At 54.0% G+C, this 16,120-nt stretch overlaps 2 protein-coding genes across 2 annotated transcripts in view; both read right to left on the reverse strand.

Moving 5' to 3' along the window:
* Nucleotides 1-2,907: 2,907 nt before the first annotated feature.
* Nucleotides 2,908-7,500, reverse strand: CD2BP2 (CD2 (cytoplasmic tail) binding protein 2). Its single transcript, XM_011982453.1, has 7 exons — nt 7,351-7,500; nt 6,740-6,843; nt 6,324-6,459; nt 6,041-6,198; nt 5,505-5,940; nt 5,318-5,424; nt 2,908-5,232 (listed from the first exon to the last, which is right to left on the reverse strand). The coding sequence occupies exons 2-7, from the start codon at nt 6,815-6,817 to the stop codon at nt 5,122-5,124; spliced, it is 1,026 nt and encodes a 341-aa protein (XP_011837843.1). The 5' UTR covers nt 6,818-6,843; nt 7,351-7,500; the 3' UTR covers nt 2,908-5,121.
* Nucleotides 7,501-9,284: 1,784 nt separating this feature from the next.
* The window catches only part of TBC1D10B (TBC1 domain family, member 10B), a 14,430-nt gene continuing 7,594 nt past the window's right edge, over nt 9,285-16,120 (reverse strand). The window contains exons 6-10 of the mRNA XM_011982454.1: nt 11,961-12,075; nt 11,765-11,830; nt 11,399-11,588; nt 10,900-11,054; nt 9,285-10,810 (exon numbers count right to left, since the gene is read on the reverse strand). Of these exons, the coding sequence (XP_011837844.1) occupies nt 10,124-10,810; nt 10,900-11,054; nt 11,399-11,588; nt 11,765-11,830; nt 11,961-12,075 (1,213 nt within the window). The 3' untranslated portion in view covers nt 9,285-10,123. The remainder of the gene's footprint in view (nt 10,811-10,899; nt 11,055-11,398; nt 11,589-11,764; nt 11,831-11,960; nt 12,076-16,120) is intronic.

The raw sequence follows: 16,120 nt of genomic DNA on the forward strand, positions 1-16,120 counted from the left end.
ACTCCCTGCCTGGGAGGTCATGCACGACTAGCAGCAGGTCATCAAGCTGGCCACACTGCCGCTCTGGGGTCTGGGTAACTAGCCACTCCTCATGGGCAGGGGTGGCAGATGTGGCAGAGACATAAAGAGCCCTCATTCCTCCGCGTGAGGAGCCGGAGCCTTCGCTTATTTGAACCCCGCTGGACTCCTGTGCAGGCCTTGTCTCTCACAGGGCCCCAGCAAGTGCCCAGGACAGAGTCTGACACCCCAGGCCTCTGCTAGGAGTGCTGGGACTTCCTTTCCCAACTCCTGCTGCTTCTCTGAATGATAACCTGGCCAAGGCAAGAGGCTGCATTCAGGCCCGGGCGCCATGGCTCACGCCTGTAATTCCAGCACTTTGGGAGGCTGAGGTGGGCGGATTACCTGAGGTCAGGAGTTCGAGACCAGCCTGGGCAACATGGTGAAACCTTGTCTCTACAAAAAACAAACAAAAAAAACATCGCAAAAATTTAGCCAGGAGTGGCGCCATGTGTTTCTTGCTCCAGCTACTAGGTAGGCTGAGGCAGGATTACTTGAGCCCAGAAGCTCAAGGCCGCACTGAGCCATGATCGCACCACTGCACTCCACCTGGCTCAACAGAGCAAGACCTGGTCTCAAAAAAAGGCGTAGAAAAAAAGTTCTAAGTGAAAAGCAAAGAACTTCACCTCTGTGGTCCTCCTCCCTAAACTCCATAACCCAAGCCTATTCATGAGAAAGAGGATCAGACAAACTCAGATTTTAGGAATATTCAACTGGGTGTGGAGGCTCACACCTGTAATCTCAGCACTGTAAGAGGCTCAGGCGAGAGACTCACTTGAGCCCAGGAGTTCAAGAACAGCCTGGGCAACATAGTGAGACCTCATATCTAGAAAATATATACATATATATTTTTTAAATTTAAAAAGTTGTTTTTAAAAAGAATATTCTGAGGCCAGGTGCGGTGGCTCACACCTGTAATCCCAGCACTTTGCGAGGCCGAGGCGGATGGATCACCTGAGGTCAGGAGTTTGAGACCAGCCTGACCAATGCGGTGAAATCCCATTTCTACTAAAAATACAAAAATTAGCCAGGCGTGGTGGCACACACCTATAATCCCAGCCTCCTGCCTCGGGAAGCTGAGGTAGGAGAATCACTGAACCCGGGAGGTGGGTTGCAGTGAGCAGAGATCGCACCATTGCACTCCAGCTTGGGTGACAGAGAGAGACTCCGTCCCAGAAAGAAAAAAAAAGGAATATTCTACAAAATACCTAACCAGCACTCCTTGAAACTATCAAGGTCAACAAAGACAGGTGAAGTCTGAGAAGCTGTCAAGCTGAGGAAGCTAAGGAGATGTGACCACTTAATATAACATGGTGCCAGAAGGGATCCTGAAGCAGAAAAGGACATTAGGGGAAAACTAGAAAAATTTTTAAAAAGTGTAAAGTTGAATTAGTAAGAAAAAAATTTTTAAAAGGGTGAAGTTCAATTAGTAGTAATATATCGTACATCCACACAATACACTGTTATTCAACAATAAACATGAGGACTGGGCACAGTGGTTCACACCTGTAATCCCAGTGTTTTGGGAAACCGAGGTGAGATCACCTGAGGTCAGGGGTTTGAGACCAGCTTGGCCAACATGGTGAGACCTGGTCTGTACTAAAAATACAAAAACCGGCTGGGCATGGTAGCACAGGCCTGTAATCCCAACTACTTGGGAGGTTGAGGCAGAATCACTCGAACCTGGGAAGCAGAGGTTGCAGTGAGCCAAGATCGCGCCACTGCACTCCAGCCTGGGTGACAGAGCAAGACTCAGTCTCAAAACAAAACAAAACAAAAAAAAGCGAGATAGATGAAGATATCTGCAACATAATTGAACTTGAAAGCATAGGCCCAAGTAGAAGCCAGACCCAGAAGACCACATGTATGATTCCATTTATCTTCAATGCCCAGAAGAGGCAAATCTAGAGGCAGGAAGTAGATGGGTGGTTGCCAGGGCTGGGGGGTGAAGAAGGGTGGGGAGTAGTGGGAGGGGCTACTCATGGGTCAGGTTTCTTTCATGGCAGGAAAAAAAAGTTTTAAAATTAAACTGTGGTGATGGTTGCACAACCCTGTGAATATACAAAAAACCACTGAAGGGTACTGAAGCGTGGTGACAGGTGCCTGTAGTCCCAGCTATTCGGGAGACTGAGGCATGACAATCCCTTGAACCCAGGAGGCGGAGGTTGCAGTGAGCTGAGATCGTGCCATTTGCACTCCAACCTGGCAACAACAGCAAAACTCCACCTCAAAAAAAAAAAAAAAAAAAAAAAAGCTTACTCAAACAAAATCTCTCTCTGTATATATATCTTACAAACTGTATACATATAAACTGCATATATACAACTAAAAAGGAAAAGCATGCTGGTCACAGTGGCCCACACCTGTAACCCCAGCACTTTGGGAGGCTGAGCTGGGAGGATCAGTTGAGTGCAGGAGTTTGAGACTAGCCTGGGCAACAAAGCAAGACCCTGCCACTACAAAAAAAAAAAAAAAAAAAAGTTTCTTAATTAGCCAGGTGAAGTGGTGTACTCCTGTAGACCCAGCTACATAGGAGGCTGAGGTGGAAGGATCACTTGAACCCAGGAGTTCAAGGCTGCAGTGAGCTATGATCACACCACTGTACTCCAGCCTAGGTAAGGCCCTGTCTCTAAAAACAAAACAAATAAAAAGCCAAGGAGTGCTGATTCAGATGCACTATAAAGGCCACCCTAGCAAGAGACAGCCACATTTATAAGTCCTGACAGGGACCTGAAATAGCAATGTGGTCACAGGAAGGGAGAACTTAGCGAGATCGGGTGGTTCATGAGGCGTCCGCTGGATGCATGAGTAGTTGTTTCCTATTGGGGCTGTTAACAAATTACCACAAACTGAGAAGCTGAAAACCACACCAATTTATTATCTTACAGTTCTAGAGGTCAGGAGTCCAAAATGATTTTCACCGGGCTGAAGCTGTGTCAGTGCGGCTTTGTTTCTCCACAGAGGCTCTGGGGCAGAATCCAATGCCTTTTTCAGCTCCTCCAGGGGCCACCTCATCGCCTGGCTCTGGGCCTTCTTGCCATCTTCAAAGCCAGAAGCTTCCTTGCTTCATGCGCAGACCCTCCTGACTCCCTTTCCCTTATAAGGGCCCCCATGATTACTCGGGGCCCACCTCAACCACCCAGGGTCATCTCCCCACCATGAAATCCTGAACTGAAGCAGAGGCGCCGGGTCCCTTTTGCCATACAAGGTAACACTTTCCCAGGTTCTGGGGTTCAGAACCTGGACATCTTTGGTGGCTGTTATTCCACCCACCACCGTCGTCAGTGAGGTGCCCTAAGGAGGGGCTGTGAGGTCACGTGAGGTCGGCTTCGGAAGGGCTAGGTTTGAGTGCCGGGAGGACACCGGCAGGAGGCGCCCCTGGGCTCCATTGATTTACCATGCACTCACTCAGCACCCCTGAGAGACCATCCCTGGGGCCTACAGGTGAACCCTGTACCTCAGCCCTGACACCTGCTTTCCACTTCCAGACCTTTCTGAAATCAAGACGCATCTTTAGACCAATGGCATCTTACTGTGTCACTGGCAGGCCTCTTCTTTCTTAGTGACATTTAAAGGAAGGTATCTTACCCCTGATGGCTTCTTGGAGTGAATGAAATTCCAGTGTGAGCAGGCACTAGAGCAGGCCTCACAAGAGCATCAGGTAACCCTACTCCGCCCTGGCCCCCAAGTCTTTCCTAGTTGCTCGTCTGGCCCTTTCTGCCCTGGGATTCCAAGTGTCCTGCAGCTCCGGTGCCCAGATCCCCGTAACTAACGGACGCCACTAAAGCCACACACACGCTCAGCTCTACAACCACGGTGGGGTCCAGGAGCCAGCCCTCCTGCTGGCGGTGCCTCAACCATGGGGGTCGGACCCAGGGGCTCTCTCTCGACCTGGCTGCAAACTGAAAACACCTGGGGGCTTCCGAAATACCCAATGCCTGGGCCACAACCTAGACCAGCTCAATCTGAATATCCACACAGATATTACAGCTCCCCAGGAGATTCCAAAGGGCAGCCAGAATGGAAAACCGGAAGAAACCATCTAATGTGGTGCAAGGGAGGGATAAGGCAATGCTGGTAGGGGGTGGGGGGTGGAGGGTGCCAGGCCCAGGCTATAGAATTACACCCATGCCTCTGCCACCAAACTCTGAATTCCTGGAAGGGGACCAGCCCAGCTACCTCAGTTTCCTGAAGGCACTAGCCCTGTGCCAGGCACCTAGTGGGGCCGAAGGAATGTAGGCCGCAGGGCCTCAAAGGCCAGGCAGCAAAGGCTTTGTGCCAAGAAAGGTCTGGGAAAGGAGCCCACTGGTTCTGGGCCAGCCCTTTGATTCCTGTGACCTCCAGTGAGTCACTGCCCCTCTGTGCCAGTACAACGCACGCTTGGCCCACGCTTGGCCACTGAGTTTGCATTTCACTGAAGGGCTATGGGAACGACTGCAAGGAGAGAAGAAAGCCAGGCTAGGGAAGATACTGGCTCTCAGAACCTTAGGGATCTCGGTCTTGGACCACTCATCCCACTTCTGCCCAATGTCTATGGAGCTTGAGAGGGTGGAGCAAGAGTAAAAGGTTTCCATGCTCACCCCCAACAGGGACCCAATGTCTTCTCCATGCCCCGGTCCTTCCAGGCCTAAAAGCTCCACTTCTGGGGCTCCATCCCCTGGTGGCTACAAGGACAAAGAATCTGACATCCTGAAAGCCAAAGACCTAAGGAGAATCAAACAAGAAACCTCAGAGAGGAACACAGAGTAGCGCAGTTGGGGGTGTTTACACAGCAAGCAGAGTCCAGGCAGTGAGGCCACAGGACACCTGACAGGCACCTCCAAAGAAGATCTTCATGGGAGCAAACACTCAGGGACCAAGGCAAGTCCAAAGTGGCTGTGGAGAAGGCCCCTGGCTTCTGGCCATCAGCACAGCCAAAGGCCCCAATACACAACTAAAGGCTTTTATTGGGAAAGAGAAATTGACTGAAAAATGGCCTCCAATTTCCTCACTGCCTGAGACACTTGGTGCCTCCTCCACAAAGTCCAGGAAAGAAGGACCCACCAAACTGGGCCCCCAGCAGGCTCAGGTGTAGAGGTCAAAGTCAATGCGTTTGGAGTTGTAGAACTGACCACCAGGGGGGTCCAGCTTCCGGCAATAAACACCGTCCGGGAAGTAGCCTTCACTCACCCAGGTCTGCAAGGAGAGGGCAGAGCTGGGGAAGGACTGACAGGAGTAGGGGAAGCAGGGACAAGCCAGAAGGAGGGAGAAAGCAGCTCACCTGCATCTGGGCGCTGGTGAAGGGCCCATACAGCTCGGCATCCCCCGTGTTCTCCCACTTATATTCCCACATCACATCCACCAGACCATCTCCTGGCGACTCTGCTTCTAAAATAACAGGCAAAGCCATTTGACCTCCAGTGTCTCACTTCCCGCCCACTGCCCCCTCCTCTGTCCTCCAAGCTTACCTCCTCTCTGGGTAGGGGTTGGGGTCTCCAGTTCCTCCTCTGCCACTTCCTCAGCAAACATGTCCAGGGAGGGTGGGGGTGTGGGATTGTGGGGTCCCACGGTCTGACACCCCAAACCCTTCAGTCGCATAGCCAACCGTTCCCTTGTTTCCTGGTACACGCCAAGGTTGCCCCGGGCCACCATCTGGTCGGCCAACCCGGAGAGCCGGTCCAGGCGCTGAGGGGAACTGGGACGCCCAGGCCCCTTGCTGCTCCCTTTGCCTCCTCCTCGGGCCCCCAGACGCCTCAGTGCCCCAGCCACTGTCTCTCTAGGCAACAGGAGCTCCAAAAGTCCCTCCAAGAGGGCTTGGGCACTCATTGGGGTCTGGCCCAAGCTGTCTTCCTCCTCCGAGTCTGAGGCCTGGTGCTGGCCAGGTGGCCGCTCCCGGATCTTCACCTGTAATGGAAAGATGCAGTGATTTCCCACGAACTGCCATGGGAGCAGGCCTAGCATCCGCCACTCCCAGGCCCCAGCCACACCAGCCCCTGGGCCGCACCCAGTCAATGTTGTCCAGCCAGCTGTCTCGGATCTGAGCATCCCGGTTCAGGAAGTAGTTGCCATCAGCATCAAAGTGTCCTTCCTCCATCTCCTCCTGCAGGTTAAAGGGTGTGATCCGAACACCCCCCTCGCTGGGGAGTGTGGCTGCCTCCTGACCTGCACCAAAGACACAGGTGCCCTTTTCTAGGCATGGAAAAAAGAGACCGGAGCCTCCCTCGCTCCACATCACCAGAGACCCCTACTTGTTCCTCCAGCAGAGTGTATTCTTGGGTACAGCTCACCTTCTACATCCTCTGAGGCCAGGATGTCATATTTGCTGGACCCCCCATCATCATCATCCTCCTCATCGCTATCCAAAGAGTGTTTGCCTTTGAAGCGGCTCCCAGGACCCCCTGACCCAGCCACAGGGTCCACCAGCTGTGAGCAGGAGTCAAGTCAAGAAATGCAGGTTACTGGCTACCTCCCCAAATACTTCCGGATCTGGACCCAAATATTCCCCAAATATTTCAGGATCTCGACTACTTCCCCAAATATTTTAGGACCCACACTGAAGATGCTCCCAACCCATTCCTCAGAGAACCTGAAAAAACTAGGCTTTTCTCTGCCTGCCCGCCCCGCCCCACTCCCGCCAGCTTTCTTTCTCCTCAGGCTTCTAGCTCCTCTCTCTCCCCCACACAAAGGAGTCTGGCCCCCTCACCTTCTTCTTGGGGACACTGATTTCATCCTCATCTTCCTCATCTCCCACGCCTTGGAAGGTTACTTTCCTCTTTGGCATGACGGGGCAGAGAGGTGTTTCTCAAGCTGAGGAAAGGATGCAGAGAAAGAGAATGGGGTGAGGAGGGGACTCGCCACCAGAGGACCCAGCACAGCAAATATTTTTCCTGGTCTGTGACAGGTACAGTTTGGGAGCGGAGGGAGCACAAAAGCAAGGGCTGAAGAGAAGTTGGCAGCCAGGAGGCCTGAAGGACTTGGGTCTAGCATCCGCGAGTTAAATGGGGTGGGGACGGAGGAGCGGACCCTCTGCATCCCCTGACCCTGGCCAACAGGGGACAGGCTTCACCACGTGACCGCTCCCAACTCCAGCCCCCGCAGTCTGGGCGCCACCGGCTCGACCGGCTGACCCCCGCCTCCTACTCTGGCTCTCTCGGAGCTCGCGGGGCCCGGGCAGACCCAGGACCTGGCGCTCTCGCCACCCCGTTCCTCCCTGCTCCGAACTCCCAATTCCGTGTGGGGAACCCCAACTGTCCCGGGCTGTGTACAAATTAGAGGGCCACGGGGATCCGGGCTGTCCCACCCTCGCGCGCTCACCTGGGACTCCGCGAGAGGCGAGGTGGTGAAAAGAAAAGATGCTTGCGCCAAGGCTACATCCGGGGCACCCGGCCGCCATCACCCGGAAGAGGACTGTGGAAGGCGCCTGGGAATCCCGGAAGTGGCTTCACTCGGGTTAGGGAACTAACTGGAAGAGCGGGCGGAAGTACGCGGTGAGCGGGGGAAGACGCCTCCACCCTCTCTCCCGCAAGAAGTGACGTCAGTCGCGTGGGAGGACAATGGCGAGAAGAGGGGACCTGAGAATGCCTACACTCTGACCGGGCGTGAGAAATGGCCGGAAGTACCTTCGATTCCCTCATTCAAGCAGTAGAGGCTCTGGAGAAAAACGAGAGCATCTACTTAAAGGGTCGCCCAGGGTCAGGATGGAGGGGCAAAGTCCGAGCAGGGCCAGTGGGTCGCTGCCTCTTTTTCCTGTCCTGGGTTCGAGTCACCCTTCCCCCAGGGCTGAGGGCTCAGCGCCCCTACCGTCTCGTTAGAAATCCTGCCTTCCCACTCCTATGGTCCGGTGGTAAGCTCTCCTAGTCTGAGAGGTGGAGCCTTGCCCTCCCTGAGGGGAAGCCTGGCTCTCCCGATGGCCAGCCCGAGGCCCCTGGACGGCTCTCGGAGCACTTTCTGGACACAGCTCCCTTTAGGACCCAGGGGAAGTCATTTGTCCCACGCCCATACCCTGGGCGAGTTCCTGGCTTCTGAGGTGGGAGAGCCATCACTGGAGAGGTGGCATTGGCACCAGTACCCAGGCCAGAAGTCCCTTGTGCCCTGCTCTCAGATAGGCCTGGAAAAGGGCAACAGTGCCTCTCTGTAGCATGAAGCCCCTCTGAGCAAACAGGGCCTAGCACCACAGCCTGGAAAAGGGCAACAGTGCCTCTCTGTAGCATGAAGCTCCTCTGAGCAAACAGGGCCTAGCAACTCGTGCCCAGGTAACAGAATGTGGCCCAAGCAGAAGCGGGACTGGGGGAGGTGGCGGGGGTCAGCCCCTGTACTGGAACCTCTAGCTCTTGAGGACACTCGGAGCCTGCATCCCCCTAAACCAAGACTGCCCAGGCGGCACCTGCTGGAGCCAGACGAGGACAGTGTGAGAGTTCCCCTACTCTTCCCCAAGGCAACTAGATGGGCCACTTCTCTCTCCTTAGGGATTTCCTCCCATATTGGATCACGATGGAACTGCACAGAAAGTCCATGCTCAGTTTCTTCCATGGTTACAGAACACAGGCCCCAGACCAGGAAGGCATCTTGCTAAAGAAGGGGACCCGAAACCTCAGCTACCAGCACCGATGGTTCATCCTCCAAGGAAACCTCTTCTACCTAGAACACCAGACCGATCATGCACCCCTGGGCCTCATCCTGTTGGAGAACTGCCAGGTGGAGCTACACCTTAAGAACCCTATGCCTTTACCATCCTGACTCCTGGGGTGGGCGGGCCTAGAAGCTGGCTGCAGAAACCCAGGAAAACCTGGAGACTTGGCTGTGGGCACTGGCTGGTGTGAGCTGGAGGTGGCTGGCTGGGCTGCTGCCCCCACTCAAGACCTAATACTGGGAGCTGTGCCAGGCAGCTGGCCAAGAACCCATCTCATGCCCAGAGGACAGTGGCTTTCTAGCCACCATGAGTACCCGTTCCAGCTTCCAGGAGTTGCATGAGCACTTTGGGAAGCAGATCTGGGTGCTGCAGGTGGTACCTAGAGAGCTCCAGGCAGCCAGTGACAATGGAGACAGCACATCCCAGGCAAAGCTGGAGTAGGAGCTCAACCAGTGTCTGATGAGTGACTTGAGAGATGGACCCAAAGCCAAGAGATACCTACTTGCCAAGACAGCAGACTGTTTTAACAGCGACCCAGGTCCTGGCTCTGTCTCTTCCCTCCCTCCCTCATCCTTACCCCACCCCAACCCCCATCAAGTAACAAGGCAGGAGACAGACTCAGGTACAACAGCAGGTTCTTTTCTGATTCCTCAAAGCGCTGCATGGGGTGGGGGCAGAGACAGAAGAGAATGTAAACATTGGGTTCCACCCCCTGGAGCTCAAGGGAAGACCCTTACCCAGATAGGGACTAACTGGAGGGGTGGAAGGGAACAAGGTGAAAGGTAGGGGTCCTGGTGAGACAAAGCAGGGGGGCCTGAGAACACAGAGCAAGGTGGGTTTGGAGGGTGCACAGCAGGGTGCGGGAAGGGATATGGGGGACATTTCCTATTCCAGTGCATGTCCCCTTAAATAAACTGGGTACAGGAGCATTATGGAAGGAGAACCAAAGGACAGAAGACAAAAGCGAGCATCCCCACCCCAGGCCAACCCCATCCTCTGTACATAATTACAACACAGAAAGGTCCAGGAGAGCCCTGGCCAGGAATTGGAGACAGGGAGGGCTGAAGACAGGGAAAAGGAAGCCAGCTCCACCTCATGGTAAGGGGAGCCATGGAGTGTAAGAATTTGAAACTGCTGACTCCCATCACCAGGAGTCACCCCTGGGATGACAACGGGCCAATCAGGACAGCACCTAGTAGGGGACCCAGAGGGAACTGGGGCAGGAGCGACAAAGACCCCAGCTGAGCCTCATGGGAGATGAGAGGCTCCAGACTCGTTTGCAGCTGCCCATCTGTCCTGCCTGTGTAGGGATCAGCGGCTGGCGAGGAGATGGGGAACCAAGCCACTTTCCCCAGTGAGGGACAGCCTGCCGAGGGGCTAGGGGGTGGCACCTCGGGCCAGGCCTGCTCTTGGCTGAGGGAAAGAAGGGGGCCATGCAGTCCAGCCCCAGGGCAGAGGTCAGAAGTAAGCGTCCTGCCGGGCCTCGGCTGCTGAGGGCTTGTCCCCACCATCGTGGGGGCCTGGGGGCCCATCTGCCTTTCGACGCAGCGAAAGCTTCCGGCCTTGAGCCTTCTTCTCCTGCTTCTGCCGCTCCTTCTCCTGCTTCTGCCGCTCCTTCTCCTGCTTCTCCCGCTCCTTCTCCTGCTTCTCCCGCTCCTTCTCCTGCTTCTCCCGCTCTTTCTCCTGCTTCTGCCGCTCCTTCTCCCGCTCCTTCTCCTGCTTCTGCCGCTCCTTCTCCCGCTCCTTCTCCTGTTTCTGCCGCTCCTTCTCCTGCTTCCTGGTCTCCTTGCTGGAACCCAATGGGGTGCTGTTGCCAGTGGGTGAGGGAAGGGATGGATGCAGTCCCTCAGCAGTGACCACAGGCCCTGGGGCAGGCCCAGCACTGGCCCTGCGGACGGGAGGCGGCGGGGAGGGGGCCCCTCCAGTTGCCCTGGAGCCTCGGCTCTTGAGACCAGGGAGGCTGAGGAGGCTGGAGGAGGGGCCCAGGGGTGGCTGTTGCCGCCGGCGCTCCTCATGGATGGCCCGGGAGCCATGCAGTCGCCGTGAGGGCCGATACTGCAGCTCCCCCCGTGTTTCCCGCCACTTCTTGAGCTGGGCTGCATTCTCCCTCTCAATGAGTGCTTCTGTCACTGGCAGATTGGTCACCTGGACAGAGAGGAAGTGCATACCAGAATGGAGCTGAGGGTGGGAGCAGGCTGATGCAGGCAGGGGCTGTGCTGAGGGTGCAGGCCTACCTCGTGCACCAGAAAGTCCTCCTGCATGCACTGCTGGGGCAGGTTACGCAGCTGCTCCATGGTCTCATACATGCCTTGGCAGGAGCGCAGCTTCTCCACCGAGCCCAGCGTGTGGCGCAGCAGGACCAGGGCCACCCGGAAGATGATCTTAACGCCTGCAGGGGTGAAGAGTAGAGAGCACAGGGTGGTCAGACCCAGGATCTCAGCCTGTCCTGATTAGGACGGACTCACAGCCCTCATCCCCATCTACTGCCAATCTCAGATGAGGAAACTGAGGCCCCATGAAAGGAAATGAGCTGCTATCAGTCTCAGGATCTTGGCAGGGAGAGCAGGCTCTAGGTTGGCGGCTGAACCAAAATCAGGCCTGTTTCTCCAGCCCCCAGCTGCTTATGGTGAAACTTCCACCCACAAGTACCTTTTGTCCAGGGACCACCAGAAATATGACAGAACCCCTGGTAGCCACCATAGCCCCTCATGGCCTGGAAGGCCACAGAAGTACCTTCACAGAAAAACATGTCCCAGACACGCAGCACCGATGCCCAGGGCAGGGTACGGGCGAAGATGCACATGAACCACTCCGTCATGTAGAGCACAGGGTCGATGCGCTGCCGCCGCAGGTGGCGATGTGCCAGCGGAGAGGCCCGGCGCAGGAGCGCAAAAAAGATCTCCCCGTCCAGCTGAATGGCCTCCTACAGGTGGGACAAGTCATGAGAAGAGGGCTAAGTCAGCTGTGCCCCCATCAGGGGAGAACTGGCAGGCCCTGTGGGCAGAGGCTGAGAAGGCCAGGGTGGGGCAAGGCAAGGACCTCCCTGCAGCCTGGAGGAAATGCCACAGCCCTGGATGCACCCAGCCTTCAGACACTCACCAGCCCTGCACTGTAGTAACCTGGCAGGTACTTGTCGCAGATCTGCACCAGGCACCAAAAGGCTTGCTGAGAAGAGCAAGAACAAGGAGGAGGGGTGGGGCCTGAGAAGCAGGGAGCAGGGAGCAGGGAGCTCCCCCATCACCACTGCAGGCTGAGATCCCCCCTGCCCCTCCCGGCCCAGAACCAGGGCGCTGACCTCCGCAGGCATGTGCATGAGCAGGACCGCGGCCACGGGGGCCTGGGCCTGGCAGTAACCCTCGTCAGGCCGGTAGATGGTGTAGGCCTTCAGGATTCGGTACAGGTCCTGTTGCCTGTGGGGGTTGGGGAAGACCATGAGGGCAGTCACAGGGGCCAAGAGCTCTGTTCCCAAGCCCAGTTCCAGATTCATCCCAGAGCTTTACTACCAGGACCTTCCATCCACCTGTCCAGTCCTGCTGAGCAAGCTTCAGCTAAAGGCTCAGCCCACAGCAGAGCACTGCAGGCCCCAGGGCTCCGCCTTTGGCTACACACTCCACATGCTCCCTGCCATCCCAGCACAGGCTGCACCCTCACCCTCCTTCCTCTGCCACATCCCAGAAACCTTCCAGGTCATTTTCTCCAGGAAGCTTTCCACAGCCGCAGCATCAGCCCTCCTCTAGCACTGAATGTCTTTGTTACCGCAAAGCAGGAGCTCCCCAGAGCAGGGCCTGCCTTATGGGTCTCACTGGATTTCATGGTTCTTGGGGAAGGCTTGGAAGCCAGCTGTGCCTCAGCCCTTTCTCTTGTCTCTGCATACAAAAGAATAAAATCTGCACCCTAGACCTGCTCCTCTTGAGGGTGCCCCACTGCCATGTCCAGGACTTCCATTCACTCAGCCCCACATCAGAAAAGAGCCTCTTCCTCCAAGCCTAAGCAGCACTGCACCCTAAATTCCACTCCTGCCTGCTCTCCACCTCCACAGCCATTCGCAGCTCAGACTTCCATTTCTTGCCCAGAAAAAATGACCTCCCAAATCCTCTCCCTGCCTCCAGTCTCACACATCCTCCTCCTGACCAGTGCTCAGAATAGCTTTTCCCAAAACTCCAGGCATTCGAGTGTGATCTTCATTTGTATTTTATCTGCATACCACCCTACTATTATTTACTTGACATTTTTTCTCCACTTTGCAAAAGCATCCACGAAATGACAGGTTTGATAATGGTTATTTTACCTAATGCATATTAAAATAAATATCTAACTTCCACAAGCGCCCACGCCCATCACCCACCTGCCTGCTTCTGTGTCCCTGCCTTCTCCCTGTTGCTATGGGTGAAGAGTCTGTGATCCTGGCGAGCACTTCCTTTCCACTTGGGCCCAGGATCCCCTCCCCTCTCGCCTGTACAGGCCACCACTCCAACAGCCCTCCCCTTGCTCCTGCACTATCAATTTCTCTCTCCACTACACCATTCCCACAAGCATACCTACGTGCTGTTATTTCTTTGAGTTTCAAAAAAAAAAAAAAAAAAAAGGTCTCTTCGCCAGGCACAGTAGCTCAGGCCTGTAATCCCAGCACTTTGGGAGGCCAAGGTGGGTGGATCACCTGAGGTCAGGAGTTTGAGACCAGCCTGGCCAACATGGCGAAACCCCCTCTCTACTAAAAATACAAAAATTAGCCAGGTGTGGTGGCGGGCACCTGTGATCCCAGGTACTTGGGAGGCTGAGGTGGAAGAATCACTTGAATCCGGGAATCTGGGAAGCAGAGGTTGCAGTAAGCCAAGATCACACCACTGCACTCCAGCCTGGGTGACAGAGCAAGACTGTCTCAAAACAAAACAAAAAAAACAAGTCTCTTTACCCCTCTCTTCTCTCCAAATACCACAGAGTTTCTTTCCCTACCTATAAATTCACTGTCCTCAATCTCTTTCCTCCCATTCTCCAGTCAGGGTTTCACCCACTGCTCCACACAAAACTGTTTTTGTTTGGAGACAAGAGTTTCACTCCCCTTGCCCAGGCTAGAGTGCAATGGCGTGATTTTGGCTCACTGCAACCTCTGTCTCCCAGGTTTAAGCAATTCTCCTGCCTCAGCCTCCCGACCACGCCCGGCTAATTTTGTATTTTTAGTAGAGATGGGGTTTCTCCATGCTGGTCTCAAAAAACTCCTCACCTCAGGTGATCCGCCTGCCTCAGCCTCCTAAAGTGCTGGGATTACAGGTGTGAGCCACCACGCCCAACCACAGAACTATTTTTTTTTTCTTTGAGACAGAGTTTCGCTCTTGTTGCCCAGGCTGGAGTGCAATGGCACGATCTCGGCTCACTGCAACCTGCCTCAGCCTCCCGAGTAACTGGGATTACAGGCGCCTGCCACCACACCCAGCTAATTTTTTTTTTTTTTTTGAGACAGTCTCCTCTGTCGCCCAGGCTGGAGTACAATGGTGCCATCTCAGCTCACTGCAAGCTCCGCCTCCCAGGTTCATGCCATTCTCCTGCCTCAGCCTCCTGAGTAGCTGGGACTACAGGCGCCCACCACCACTGGCTAATTTTTTGTATTTTTTTTTTAGTAGAGAAGGGGTTTCACTGTGTTAGCCAGGATGGTCTCAAACTTCTGACCTCATGATCCGCCCCCGCCTCGGCCTCCCAAAGTGCTGGGATTACAGACATGAGCCACCATGCCTGGCCTTTTAAAAATATTTTTAGTAGAGACGGGGTTTCACCATGTTGGCCAGGCTGGTCTTGAACTCCCGACCTCAGGTGATCAGGTCACCGCGCCCAGCCACAAGACTGTTTTTAACATGGTCACTATTGACTTCTCCAGTGTGCAATCCAGAGGTCAATTTTCAGGCTGGACTTTATTGGACCCTTCAGCAGCATTTCACACAGCTGACCCTTGAAACCCCGCTTCACTTTGCTCCCAATCACACGCTCCTGGTCCTCCTCCTACCTCTAGCTTCTCATTCCAGTCTCCTTTACCAGCTCTTTCTCATCTTTCCATTCTCAAAATATTGGAGCTGCAGCGCTCAATCGCTGGATGTTGTGCATCGATTCCTTTTGTGTCTACACTTGTTGCCTTGGTGACTTCATCCAGTCTCCTGGGTAAGATTTAGTCCCTCTATAAGTTGACGACTCTTAATTTCCAATTTATCTCCAGTTTAAATGTCTGCCCTGAAATCCAGGTTTGTGTATATTGTACACTGAACTTACATCTCCATCTAGAGGTCCAATAAGCATTTTAAATTTAATGTTTCCTGCTGGGCACGGAGACTCACACCTGTAATTCCAGCACTTTGGGAGGCCGAGGTAAGCAGATCACTTGAGGTCAGGAGTTCGAGACCAGCCTGGCCAACATGGTGAAACCCTGTCTCTACTAAAAATACTAAACTTAGCTGGGCATGGTGGCAGGCACCTGTAATTCCAGCTACTCAGGGGGCTGAGGCAGGAGAATTGCTTGAACCCGGAAAGCGGAGGTTGCAGTGACCCGAAGTGGCGCCACTGCATTCCAGCCTGGGCAACGGAGCGAGACTCCGTCTCAAAAAATAAAAAAAATAAACGTTCCAAAACTGAGCTCCTGATATGCCCCCCACAGCTACCTTTACCCCATCTATATTAGTAAACAGCAACTCCATTCTTCTCATTTCTCAGGCCAAAAACCCTACTCCCCTCTCCCCTCACACTCCATTGACAAATCCCTTTGACTCGACCTTCAAAATATATCCAGAATCCAACCACTTCTCTCCATACTCCTGCTGCTACCATACTGGTCTAGCTCTCACCCCTCTCTGGATTACGGGAAGTCTCCTAACTGGTTCGTTTCTGTCCTTGTCTCCCTATAGTCTGTTCTCAGCATGGTAGCCAGAATGACCCTTTTAAAACATAAGTGGGATCAAGTCATTTATAACCCCATCCCCACTCACATTCTCTATTTCCCTCTTGCTTTAAAGTGCTCTTTAGGCCCAGGCACAGTGGCTCACGCCTGTAATCCCAGCACTTAAGGAAGATGAGGCGGGCAGATCACTTGAGCCCAGGAGTTCAAGACCAGCCTGGGCAACATGATGAAAACCCATCCTATCAAAAAACAAATAAAAGTAAAAATAAAAATAACCTCCTAATGCTTACCATCATTTCACATACAAAAATACGTTCCTTTCCCTGATTTATTGTTTGTCCCCACTAAAATATAAATACCATGAGAGGAGTTTTTCGTTTTTTGTTCACTGCAATCATTTGTGACTAGACAGTGCCTGGCAGATAGCAGATGCTAAATAAATATTTGCTAAAGGATGAATTATTGATTAAAAAAATTGTCTGTCCCAGCACTTTGGGAGGCCGAGACGGGCAGATCACGAGGTCAGGAGATCGAGACCATCCTGGCTAACACAGTGAAACCCCGTCTCTACTAAAATA

Source organism: Mandrillus leucophaeus, unplaced genomic scaffold, assembly GCF_000951045.1.
Source record: "Mandrillus leucophaeus isolate KB7577 unplaced genomic scaffold, Mleu.le_1.0 Scaffold24, whole genome shotgun sequence".
Taxonomy (NCBI): Eukaryota; Metazoa; Chordata; class Mammalia; order Primates; family Cercopithecidae; genus Mandrillus; species Mandrillus leucophaeus.